Below are 12591 nucleotides of genomic sequence, written 5' to 3'. Positions count from 1 at the left end.
GGTTTGAAAATATACCTACCTACTCACTCACTTATTTAGAGTCAAGGAGATAAAAGTCACAATGTGGAAATTAATCTTAAGTCTTAAACTGATTGTGTTTTGCCAAATATAAGATTTTTGTTAAAAGCTACAAACCAAAGCCGAAAACAAAGCTTTTACCTGCTAAATATACAAGTGCAATTTACATGATATAATGACAAACATTATCTGTATTTTTCAGCATCTCCCTTCCTGAAAAACTCGAGTACATTGCCAACAAATATGCAGAGCATTCCCATGATAAGTGGTCCTCAGAGAAGGTCAGTCCCTGTGTGGTCTGACATTTGATTTATTTCTACATATACAGTAGAGATGTGGAAGAAGCAGAACAAAATTATGGGAATTGAGGACTTCTAAATGTGGTCTACATTGTTTGGTTGTTGCAGGTGTCAGCAGGCTGGAAACATGGAGACAATATGGACGAGCACGCCAAAACCCATCCACTGCTGAAGCCTTATAAAGCTCTGAGTGAGAAGGTACATGCACACCGGTACACAGACAGCTGCTGCTAGGGGAATGTTTAAACAACATCTGATACCTGAAAGAGAATATATCTTTAAATATTTAAGAAATAATTAATATTATATACTGTATATATAATTTAAGACACATTTGCTTCACCAGTTTTTACTGATAGATGAAAGTTTTAGTTATAAAAACAACTTCTCTCAGAGGCAGAGATGCTGTGAAGATAAGGGGATAAACAGAAAGAGATTTTAAGCCAAAAAGTAATTTGTTTGGTTGCGGTAGGAGAGAGAAACATACCGGTGGCCAGTGAAGGAGTCACTGAAGAGCATGCTGGCTATGGGCTGGAACATTGAGAGGACCAAGGAGGGAGAAGCCATCTTCCAACAACGAGAGAGTGAAAAACAACGAAAGATCTCAGAGTCTCAGGTAACATCCAGATATATAATTCCCGAATTTTTTTTTTTTTTTATGATAACACAAAAAAAAACAAATATTTTGTTTCACGGATGTGACATACAGTATTACTACCTTATTCACTGATTTGTAATTGACAGAATCCACAAGATTCTCTCTTTTTAATTTTTTTCTCCATCTCTTAGTAGCAAAATATAATTTTATAATGGGGCCCCATTACACAATTACCATAAACACAAATCAATTAAGAACATTAGTGTCACTTTTATATACCATTAAAATACAAACTTTTGCTTTTAGTGGTTTTTCAGCACCATGGACAGCTCAGGAGTCAGGTTGTCAGTGGTAAAGTTGTAGATGCCTTTACAATCTGACAATTGGTCATTTCTGACAAAAAAAGATACAAAAAATGTGCTACATGCAGATATGTTGCCCACACAAAAAAAGTACACATGGCACATTGTATAGAAAGATATACTGTATTGCTTAACTAAATTGTGTTGTTGATTTTCTGCAGGTGGCACTAATTTTCTCTCTGTTAAGACATGAAATGTCGGTCAATCCAGAGACATTAAACACATGTCTTCCTGTGCATCAGAGAATTTTTCCTAAACAAAGACGAACAAAGAAAATGTTTAATTAGCTGAATATCATTCAGTGTCAGTGGGGGAAAAGTTCATAAAAATACATTGATTTAAAGGGAAATATTGTGGATTAGCTTTAATGGATTTAATATTAAAATATTGTTCTGTGCTTGTATTGTCTGCTTCTGACTTTGTAGGTTAACGGATTCAGTCCTGCTCCAATGGACCTGCACAATGTCACTTTGTCTAGAGAGTTACAGGTTGGTTTTCATCTGACTCTTTTAGTGTTGTCACATTTACATTACCCTCAGAAAAAATGGGATTGAGAGTCTGCAGCCAGGCAAGCAGCTCTGTGAAACTGTACCTCTGCACAGCTTTGAGCTAAATGCTAACATCACCATGCTAAAATGCTGATGCTAAGCAGGTATCATGTTTACAATGTTCACCATCTTAAGTTCAGGATGTTAGTATGCTAACATTTGCTAATCAGCCCTGAACACAAAGTTTGGGCTGATTGGAATGCCATTAATTTTGCAGGAATAAACCGAAGTATTGTAGAAACTGAAATTATGATCTGATCATGCTGCTAGATGAAAGGTCATGCCACTAAAGTCTGTAGGATTAATCCTCTGGGGACCATGCATGTCTGTTCAAAATTTCATGGCAACTCATATGATAGCTGTTTCAGTCTGGACCAAAGTGGTGGACTGCCCCTAGCATGGCTAAAAATAGAACCATAGTGTAGAAGGTGGAGTGAGAGAAATGTGTTTGAAACACAAAACCAGGATGAAAGCATTCAAATGGATGAAAAATACATTTTTTGCTGTGTCCACAGGGCATGGTGGAGGTGGTTGCAGAAAATTACCACAACATCTGGTCCAAGAAGAAAAAAACTGAACTCATTAGCAAAGGTATGCAAATGTACAGGTTAAAAATACACCATTACACTTGTCTAATAATCATTTACTCTGGAGGTGTGAATTACATACATAATTTTTTAGAAAGTCCTGCAGTAATTCTGGCCAAATATTTGTGTAAAATGCACTTTAAATGATTTTTTAATTCGATTTGACCTACCAGGAGGAGGGACCCACCCACTGCTGGTTCCCTATGACACCCTGACCGCTAAAGAGAAATACAGAGACAGAGAGAAGGCCCAGGATCTCATCAAGTTCCTGCAAATCAGTGGCTATGCCATCACAAGGTTAACCTCCTCTCACTCCCATGTGTTATTTATTGTAGAAATAAGTAAAAAAATAATAATCAGAATGTCACAACAGCACAAAGTTATGTCTAAATGTTTACTGTGTTGTATACTTAAGGCAAAACCAAGTGATTATTATATACTTTTATTCACAATATTTTCCTTAGCTGGTACTGATTTAACCTGGGTTGAAAATTATATTCTAGTTGATCTCCTTGCTGTAGCACTACTGTGCATGCAACCTGTATTTTTTTTTACATGTGCTTAACCTTTGTTAATGAACTGTAGTCATTTGGGATTCTTTCATGTCACAGAGGTCAGAAGGACATGGAGCAGGACTCATCATCCATGGAGAAGCGTTTTGCCTACAAGTTTCTCAAGAGGCTGCTGAAATATGTCGACTCTGCCCAGGAGTTTATTGCACATCTTGGTGAGTTTATGGCATTTTTTAAAACACAGATACACTGAGTAGTAAGACATGCTGTACATTGGAAAAATGGGGAAAAAAAATTATGACTCTGACCTTGCTACTCAACTTGTTAATCCAGAGGCTATGGCCACCAGTGGGAAGACAGACAAATCACCTCATGACCAGGAAATCAAGTTCTTTGCAAAGGTCTGGAAGTCTGAAATTGAAATGAGCCACTGAAATCCTGTCAAATTTACATTTAATATACGTAGCTTTTGTTGAAGTTTTGGTCTCACAGCTGTATTTCCTCTCTCCAGGTGTTGCTCCCACTGACAGATCAAACCTTTAAGAATCACTTTCTCTACTTCCTGTCCACACCCAGCAAGAACCTGAGCAGCTGTGGATGTGCCTCCAACAAAGAGAAGGAGATGGTCACCAGGTACTCTGCAGTAGAATTACATGTTTACCTCACTCTTTTAATAGTCAGGTTTTTGCAGGTCAGAGTTTGTTTTTTGACAAATAGGATGTCCTCCCTCAAAGAAAGTTTTCTCTCAGTGAATAATAAACCTCCACTTTATTTCTTTCCTTTTACTTTCCTTTTCTTCAGCCTTCTTTGCTCTGTCTTGACTTTTTATTCAGTTCTGTTCTTACCTTCCCTCTTTTCCAGCCTGTTCTGTAAGCTGGCAGCTCTTGTCAGACACAGGATTTCTCTCTTTGGTAAGGTTGACCTCTGTTTGTGTGCCTGTGTGCCTCTTTGCTTTAAATCTCTTCCCATATCTACAGCAAATGTTTCTCTCACAGGAGGTGACTCAGCGATGATGGTGAGCTGTCTGCACATCCTCACTCACTCACTTGACACAAGGTAAGCACATATGATTTTGTATTGTAGCTGTAGACGTTAGACAGTATTCCATCAAGTAGAGATCATTAAAATCAGTCTTCTGCGTGCACATTAGCCCTTGTGTTCCCTCCCCTCTCTCAGAACAGTGATGAAGTCTGGTGCAGAGCTGGTCAAAGCCGGGGTTCGCACTTTCTTTGAGAATGCGGCAGAGGACCTGGAGAAGCTGCTGGAGATGCTAAAACTGGGGAAGTTCATGCAGTCGCGTGCGCAGATGAAGAGCGTCAGTCAGAGCATCAACTACGTGACTGTGGCGCTGCTGCCCATCCTCACTGCCCTGTTTGAACACATCGCAACATATGAGTTTGCAGTTGACCTGCTGTGTGAGTTTGTAATTTCAATAGTAAATGCTGTCGATTGCAGTTTGCCTTTTCCCCCTTATCATCTTTAAGCTTTTTTTGTTGTTAGAAGTTTTTTTATTGTTAGAAATAGATGTGTGCTTAATGAAGTATGTGTGTTTCAGTGGATGATGTGCAGCTGTCCTGCTACCGAATTCTGACCTGTTTATACACTCTGGGAACAGGAAAGAATATCTTTGTTGAGAGGTAAGAGGCCAACCTGTTTTGAAATCATGCAGCAGGATAAAAAATGGCTTTTAGTTGTATTCATGAGCAAGGTTGTATAGTTGATCATTAATTTTAAGAATCCTTTTAAAGAGTAATGTGTGCAGTAATTTGTATAATCCATGAGAATTAGCATCACTGTTTGTGACCAATGGACTATGCGAAACAGCAGTTTGCTGTCGAGATAACGATCATATTTTATGAAAATCCATTAAAAGAAAAAAAGGATTTTGTTGTGCAGGGGAGAGGACACAACAGAAACACTGAGAGCTGTGAAATGTCTTTCATTAAAACCATGATTCTGTGAGATTATTCCCTGAGTGGCTGTTACACGGCCATAAAACCTCTCAAAACTGTTATGGATTGAAATTTTCTCACCTTGAGCCGAGTCAAGCTGTAAAATAACCAATGAAAAAGTTTGACCACAACCTTACCTTAGCTGTGTGGTCTAAATCAATCCTCATACCATGTGGAGCTCTATGACTGCTCTATGGACCGGAAGTCCAATGTCAAAAAAACATTAGAGTATTAAAGATAGATGTAATTCCAGTAGGCACCAGGAATTGCAGTGATCTTTCCAAGAAAAAAAAGCATATGAAGACTTCCTATCTTGTATGTTGCAACAAGTTGTTTATGATGTGTTAATTTATTCATAGTGCTTGTCACCTTTATATCACACGGTATATATTTACATGTTGATATGCAGGCATCTGCCAGCACTGGGGGAGAGCCTGTCCACCCTGGTAGCAGCCATGCCTGTAGCGTTCCTGGAGCCTCACCTAAACGCCTACAACCCGCGTTCGGTCTTCAACACCAAGACCCCCCGTGAGAAGGCCAGTGAGTGTCTATCTTTGATGATCATTATTCCATTATTATAATTTTATCTGATTTTTGAAATATTGAAAATAATATCTGTTTTGTTGCAAATACTGATGGTGTTTGTCTTGTAGTCCTCAGTATGCCTGACACAGTAGAGGAGATGTGTCCAGAGATGCCTCGCCTCGACAGGCTGCTGAAAGATGTCAATGATGTCTCAGAGTCTGGAGCACGCTACAGCGACATGCCACAGGTCTGAATTTGCTGATTGGATATTTGAATGTATGCAAACAGCTCTATTTTGAGGGGTTTGTTCTATCAATTTTAACCTTGTTTTTCTTTTTTTTTTTTTAAATGTCTCTTGGCAAATTGCCCAACTTAATGGAAGTGCAATGCTAAATTGCCAGAGCACCCCTTTAATGTTTTAGTTTTCCTTACTTCATTTACCACTAGTAAGGCTTTATTTATTTACTTACTACTAGACTGACCTTCAAAAAATGCTAAATAATTTAAGAAATGTTAATGTTTGCAGTGAGTGCTGAATATAATGTTACAATCTAATCAAAATGATGTAGAACATTTTGAAATTACATCCTTTATTTAAAAATTGTATTTATACCATCTTTTAGAGACCCCTTGAATTGTGCACATGAAGTTTAAATGTATCACTGTAGGAATACAAGCCTCCATTATACATTTATTTGTAGATTTAGCAAGTGGATTTTGCACCACTTCAGATATACATAATGTTCCAAGACTGTCATTTTTACTGTATTTACATATTTTTGCAAAACAAAGGTACAAATCTAGTGTTTTTATAATCTTAAAATCAATAATTACTGGAGGATATGGCATATATCGTTGGATTTATAATCCCCTTTAGAACTTTGGGTCCCCAACATCATATAGCAATTAGTTCCTGATTGCCTCTTCCATCATCATACCTTCAGCCTGTTTCCTGCAGGTGATTGAGGTGATCCTTCCCATGCTGTGTAACTATCTGTCCCACTGGTGGGAGAAAGGTCCGGAGAACTCACCCCCAGATGCTAAGTGCTGCACCATGGTGACCTCTGAACACCTCGGCGTCATCCTGGGGAACATACTCAAGATCCTCAACAGCAACTTGGGCATTGATCAAGCCCCCTGGATGAAGAGAATTGCAGGTAAGTGCCAGGTCCAAGACTGTTAGAGAAACTGATAAATGTGATCTGACAGGGTTCCTGGTAGTCAGATTGTGTTTTTAGCCCAACTAAGAATCTCTGATTGTAAAGAATTCTCTGGGTATGTCAGGTAATATCACAGACTTTTACAAATGATCACTTTGTAGGAATATGCACGTACACTGCAGGAGGTGCAGAGTTTTGGTAGAACATTTGCATTTTAGTGCACATTCCTTAGTGGGAGTTCAGGAAAGGCCAGATAATATAATTGGCTGCTATGAGGACACGTAGCCTGAAGCACTTTCTCACTTCAGTTTTTAAATCCTTATTTGAGAGGTAGGTAATTGTTCTTGTAATTGTCTTAAACATTTACCTACAAGGAAATTTAGATATGATACTATATTTTGAGAGATCGGCATATGAAAACAAATATGCTGATCTCAAAAAGTACTAAAATGACCCTGAATGATGTAGTTTGGCAGTTGTAACAGAGCCAAAGATATCCAGGGACACAGGGTGAATTTTGCTTATGTTCTCAAACTTGGCATGCAAATCTTCTTCTTGAAAGCATCGGTCTCTCAGGCAAGAATATATTTTCCATTGTCTCTGTCTCCAGTTTACTCTCAGCCAATCATCTGCAAGGCAGGAGGAGATCTGCTGAGAACCCACTTCCTGCCCACACTGGACAAACTAAAGAAAAAGACCGTGAAGGTGAGCTTAAAATATGTATATATGGTAATACAGTTGGACATTGCATTCACTGCTCATTGATACCAGTAGTTAGTTTTGCTGACTTCATCATTAGCTGCTGAACTTGTGGCGTATATATGAGCTGTCAGTGGTCTGAGGAGCTAACTTGACAACATTATGCTCATACACCTCATCTACTGAGAGTAAAAATACCTGTGTGTCACATCCTGAGAGGGGGAAGGGATTATCACCATGGGGTTGGAAGGGCTCATGTGTGAGGACATTTATACTAACAAAATAATAACAGATTAAAGGAGACAAGGTGTTCATGTGCTGCAAACATAGGTTGTGTCTGAAGAGGAGTTGCTAAAGGCCGACAGTAAAGTCGACAACCAGGAGGCGGAACTGCTCATTCTGGATGAGTTTGCTGTGCTCTGCAGAGACCTGTACTCTTTCTATCCCATGCTCATCCGTTACGTGGATAACAACAGGTACAACATACATACACACTTAGCTAGCATGAGCTTTTATTTAAGGATTTTTGTGGAGAATTTAGATTTTTACTCCATGTTTCTGTTCAGTTTCCAGTGAATATTTTCCTTTTTCCTTTTTACAATTTTCATGTATTACTGTTTAATCTATTAATTGATCATTTCTGAAACTGGATATTTATGCCCTGTCCTGCACAGATGGAACATGCTCATATTGTAACTTAGTCAAAAATGTCTTGTATCTTCAGGTCTAGGTGGCTGAAAGGGCCTGATGCAGACTCCACTGAGCTCTTCAGAATGGTAGCTGACATCTTCATCCTCTGGTGCAAGTCACATGTAAGTCTCACTACTATTACTGTACACCAAACTGTTTGTTCAGTTGAGTTTTCATATGACAATGTAAGTTTTAATATCAGTTTTCATTTTCTTCCCTGATTAACCTCTTTAATCTGTCCTCTGAACCCAGAACTTTAAGCGTGAGGAGCAAAACTTTGTGGTTCAGAATGAGATCAACAATTTGGGCTTCCTAACTGGAGAAGGCAAGACAAAGATGTCCAAGGTAAACCATAGGATAATACATAGGATATGGGTGAATACAAAACTATAAAATTCGAGACATTTCTAATCATATGCTAATGATAGTTTATTTTGATTCATTGCCACATACTCACTAGAGCACCAAATGAATATTCATTGATGGCTGAAAATAGTTCCAACAAAGAGACTATTTACTCCTGTTTGAGTAACCTTTCCCAGAAACTACAGCTGTCAAAAAACCCAAAAAAACCAAAACTGCTGTTTTTAGGAAATTACTGAGGCTTTATAAAAGGCTAAATTATATTTTTGTGTCCTGTTTTTAAAGATATACATCTTCAGTAAGAATCAATGAACTTGGGGCTGAGTGCCACAGGCAGAGCAGAGAAGTGAAAAAGTACTGAGAAACAGACTAACACATTGATGGTTTCTGATGTTTTGAGCAATTTTTTGAGAATAAGAGAAATAAAAAATACCAGCCTTATCCTTTATAAAATATCAGAGAAATCACCCCAGTGAAGCAGGCATTGAGTCACTATTTCCTTGAGTTTTTTCAGTTAATGTTAGAAATCAGACAAGTCTCCTGTCATCTTGACCTTCATGTTAACCAGAAAATGAGCTCTATTAATCAAAAATTTGAATTGAATTTGTATTTTAGATATTCTCATCAAAGCTGAGGTAACTTGCAGGCCTTCCAGGAATAACTCTTTGAAAATAGACCTCTTCATTCTGAGAGACGTCTGTCCCGTTTAATGACCCCTGGAGAATGAGCAAAGTACATCTCACTTCTCTTTAGGTTTCAAATGGACTTATCTCTCCTCTCTTGCTCTCTCCTTCACTATGTCAGCACTTTGGAAAAGCACAACCTGAATAGTTTGCCTGACAGGATCGCCGGGCGCTCCAATTCTTGCCACTGTATTTCAAAGACTTTGCTAATGAAAAGAAAAAAAATCCTTCTAAGCAGTTTTCTTGTGTTCTTAATAGATGCCCTGACATGCTGAACAAGCAGAATATGTAGATGTGAGATGTTCTACAAATCATCTGTATAAGTTCACAACTCTTAAATTCACCTCTACACCGAGGGTTTACGACATATGGCATTTCATGTGGATATTTGTTGTAGTAAAGTCAGGTCATATATTTGGATTTTGACAGTGTTTGGTCCAGCAGGCACTCAGCTAACTGTCACTGGGAGAGATTGTTGTTTATTTGTTTTGGCAGAGCTGGACAGTTAATTTATTTGCAGTCTTGGGGGGTTTTGACATAATCGCTCACAGTGAAGAAAAAGCTCCTCAGCTCTTGATCTTGCAGGATTCTACTTGTTAAGTGATTTATGTTGAAGCACCTTCAGTCCCTAGTACGTGATTCATCTTAATCAGTGGCTGGAAGGTGAAATACACTTTTTGTGCCCTGAAAGCAAAGTCATTGTAAATTAGATGTCGGATTTGGCAGCCAAATTTGGTTTAAGTGCTACATTTGAAATATTAAGTTAGTTAAGAAAAGGTTAATTAGTGCAGTACATAAAAGCATCAAACTATTATTATTGTGTGATGGGACACAACATATAAAAATTGTATATACAGTGCAATACAAAACACAATAAACCCCTATCAAAAGATAATATAAATAAAATAAATGGCACAAACCTAACTGTCCTGTTTGTTTCAACATTTGTTGGACTGTTTTTGATTTTCTTAGGAAGTGTTACAACCCTGATTTGAGGGGAAGACCAAACCTGAGTTTCTTAAAGAAACTAAATAAATGAAAAAACAAACAACAGAAACACATGTTATAGTCCACAATTTGAGTGAGTTGGCTTCTTTTTGCTCTCTAAACTCATGACAGAGTAAATTAAGCTGCTCTGGTGTCTCTCTGCAGTCAGGTGGGGACCAGGAGAGGAAACACAAGCTTCGCCGTGGAGAATACTACTCCATTCAGACCTCTCTGATCGTGGCTGCCCTGAAGAAGATGCTGCCCATTGGCCTCAATATGTGCACCCCAGGGGACCAGGAGCTCATCTCCCTGGCCAAGATACGCTATAGTCTGGTGAGCTCCCTCAGCATTTAACTAAATACTGATGTGTTGTTAGTAGGCAGTCCTTATATTCAGCCATATCAACTTATTTTAGGACCTATAATGTAATTCACTGATAATGAGATAATGTTAATGAGGTTGAGCGTGTGACAAAGTTAATGTAGAATAAGTAGAGAATGTTTGCAAGTGTTCCTGAAGCGCAAATCTCTTAAATATCAAAAATACATTTTTTATTGTATGTCAGGGTGGTGCCGTTTTACTAGACCTATGTACTTTCACTCACAGTACTTCTTCCAGTCAATATGATCTGCTTCACCACAGGTTTTATCACCCTAACATGATAGGGTGATAAAACCTGTGGCCATACTTCCTTCAGATGGTTACTGTATGTAACTTATCCATTTTAAGTTAGGATACAGCTAATTAAATGTCTTTTAAAAGCTTTAAACTCCTTCTGTTGTGCAGTAGATATTTATAGAATTACAAATATTTTACAAATATAACCTTTTAATGTATAGCAATAGTGGATTAACTTGATTTTTTTTCTGTGTTTTTTTCATCTTAGAAAGACACAGATGATGAGGTGAAGGAGCACCTGCGTCAGAATCTCCATCTTCAGGAAAAGGTAAGTTAAATATGGAGAAATGCACTCAATAAGAATCATTATTACAAAATCTATATATTTATTTACATATTTAATCATACAGGCTTTCTGTATGGGAATAAGCAGCAACAGCAGTAGATGTAATCATAGATTTTACTTGTGGTGAGTATAATTTTTTGTGGTTTATTTATTGATGCGATTGTTATCGTGTTGTAGTCTGATGACCCAGCCGTCCAGTGGCAGTTGAACCTGTACAAAGACGTGGTGGTGAAGAGCGAGGAACCAGAAAACCCAGAACACACAGTGGAACGAGTTCAGAGCATCTCTGCTGCAGTTTTCCACCTGGATCAGGTTAAAAACACAACTTGCACTTATATTTCAGCTCACATATCAACATCGCAGGGCATGAAAAATTAAATTAGATATAAAATTAGATGAGACTTATCTAGCAGCTGCCTGTAATAGGTGACACAAAGTAATACTGGGTAGCAATGTTGTGATTTGTGAATGAATCAGTTAGTCACACAAAAAGCGATCAACAACAATTTTGATAATGGATTAATTGTTATAGTAATTTATAATGGAAAAATGTCAAACATTTCCTCTCAACTGTGAGGATTAGCTGTTTTCTCTATTTTGTATCATTATAAATTGAACATCTTTGGGTTTTAGGCTAATTTATTCATCAAAAAAGTAACCTACAGATTATGAGATGATGAAAATAGTCAGTACGGTAGTTAATGCCTTTTACATTATACCAAGATAAAACATTGTGATAATCTAGATAAAATGCTACACAAAATATCTTAAATGTTAACTGCACAACTTTGTGTTTCACCATTGTTATTTCCTTGTGTCTCAGGTGGAGCAACCTCTGAGGAATAAGAAGTGTGTGTGGCAGAAGCTGCTGTCCAAACAGCGTAAACGTGCTGTGGTGGCTTGCTTCCGCATGGCTCCCCTCTACAATCTACCCAGGTTAGTCTCTGTTGCACCTGTCTCACGCACTGATGCACAATGTCAATAATTATATTGACATGAACTATTTAAGAAACCCAGTAAGACATTGCTTTGTTTCAATCTAACAGTACATAACAAGCAATCACCAAGTAGTTGTGTGGGGGCGGGGCATTTTCTTTCTTGATTGTGTACCCATGTAAACCCCTCATCACCTCCCTAATGACATTCTCTCCTCTGTGTTGTTTTCTTGCATAACACTACCTCATCCTCCCTCAGATACAAAAATAATAATTACTTCCTGAATGGCTATCGGGAGGTTTGGCTGGAAAGGGCGTTCAAAGCCTCCAGCTTTGACCGCCTGTTCTCCCTGCTGACGGTAATGTGAAACTACGGGGCGAATGCTTCATCTGTTCAACCCCCCCTTCATCCACCAGGCTGTGGACTGATCTCTGCCTAGCAACCAATTGTTTCTGCACTGTTGATTCTGATTGGTCAGCTAGAATGAGCCGAGAATTGACTGAAACAAACTTATTTGGAAAGTGGAAACACACTGCAAGCTGCAGGCCTCTGTTTCATTTCAGGTGTACCCTGAAGGAAGGAATGAAGAAAGGAAAGAAGAAGAAAGAAAGAAATATATTGCATACAATCTTGACTTTGATCAGTAGATTTACAATATAATGCTTAGTAACAGTAACACGCTATATAAAAAGTTGTTTTATGTTATCT

At 38.2% G+C, this 12591-nt stretch overlaps 1 protein-coding gene across 1 annotated transcript in view; it reads left to right on the top strand.

Moving 5' to 3' along the window:
• Window positions 1-12591, top strand: part of ryr3 (ryanodine receptor 3) — a 120698-nt gene that overhangs the window by 88065 nt on the left and 20042 nt on the right. Inside the window, exons 55-78 of the mRNA XM_042390463.1 lie at window positions 221-299; window positions 426-515; window positions 790-933; window positions 1703-1765; window positions 2341-2416; window positions 2586-2709; window positions 3024-3139; window positions 3258-3325; window positions 3436-3557; window positions 3786-3835; window positions 3920-3980; window positions 4101-4339; window positions 4480-4561; window positions 5286-5416; window positions 5530-5648; window positions 6360-6558; window positions 7172-7266; window positions 7591-7736; window positions 7985-8072; window positions 8203-8295; window positions 10149-10316; window positions 10870-10929; window positions 11125-11259; window positions 11771-11883. Coding sequence (XP_042246397.1) covers window positions 221-299; window positions 426-515; window positions 790-933; window positions 1703-1765; window positions 2341-2416; window positions 2586-2709; window positions 3024-3139; window positions 3258-3325; window positions 3436-3557; window positions 3786-3835; window positions 3920-3980; window positions 4101-4339; window positions 4480-4561; window positions 5286-5416; window positions 5530-5648; window positions 6360-6558; window positions 7172-7266; window positions 7591-7736; window positions 7985-8072; window positions 8203-8295; window positions 10149-10316; window positions 10870-10929; window positions 11125-11259; window positions 11771-11883 — 2661 coding nt within the window. The remainder of the gene's footprint in view (window positions 1-220; window positions 300-425; window positions 516-789; window positions 934-1702; window positions 1766-2340; window positions 2417-2585; window positions 2710-3023; window positions 3140-3257; window positions 3326-3435; window positions 3558-3785; window positions 3836-3919; window positions 3981-4100; window positions 4340-4479; window positions 4562-5285; window positions 5417-5529; window positions 5649-6359; window positions 6559-7171; window positions 7267-7590; window positions 7737-7984; window positions 8073-8202; window positions 8296-10148; window positions 10317-10869; window positions 10930-11124; window positions 11260-11770; window positions 11884-12591) is intronic.

Source organism: Thunnus maccoyii, chromosome 17 (assembly GCF_910596095.1).
Source record: "Thunnus maccoyii chromosome 17, fThuMac1.1, whole genome shotgun sequence".
In the NCBI taxonomy this organism is placed as follows: Eukaryota; Metazoa; Chordata; class Actinopteri; order Scombriformes; family Scombridae; genus Thunnus; species Thunnus maccoyii.
The sequence above is the reverse complement of the archived record's forward strand: the minus strand, read 5'-3'. Positions and strand labels throughout refer to the sequence as shown.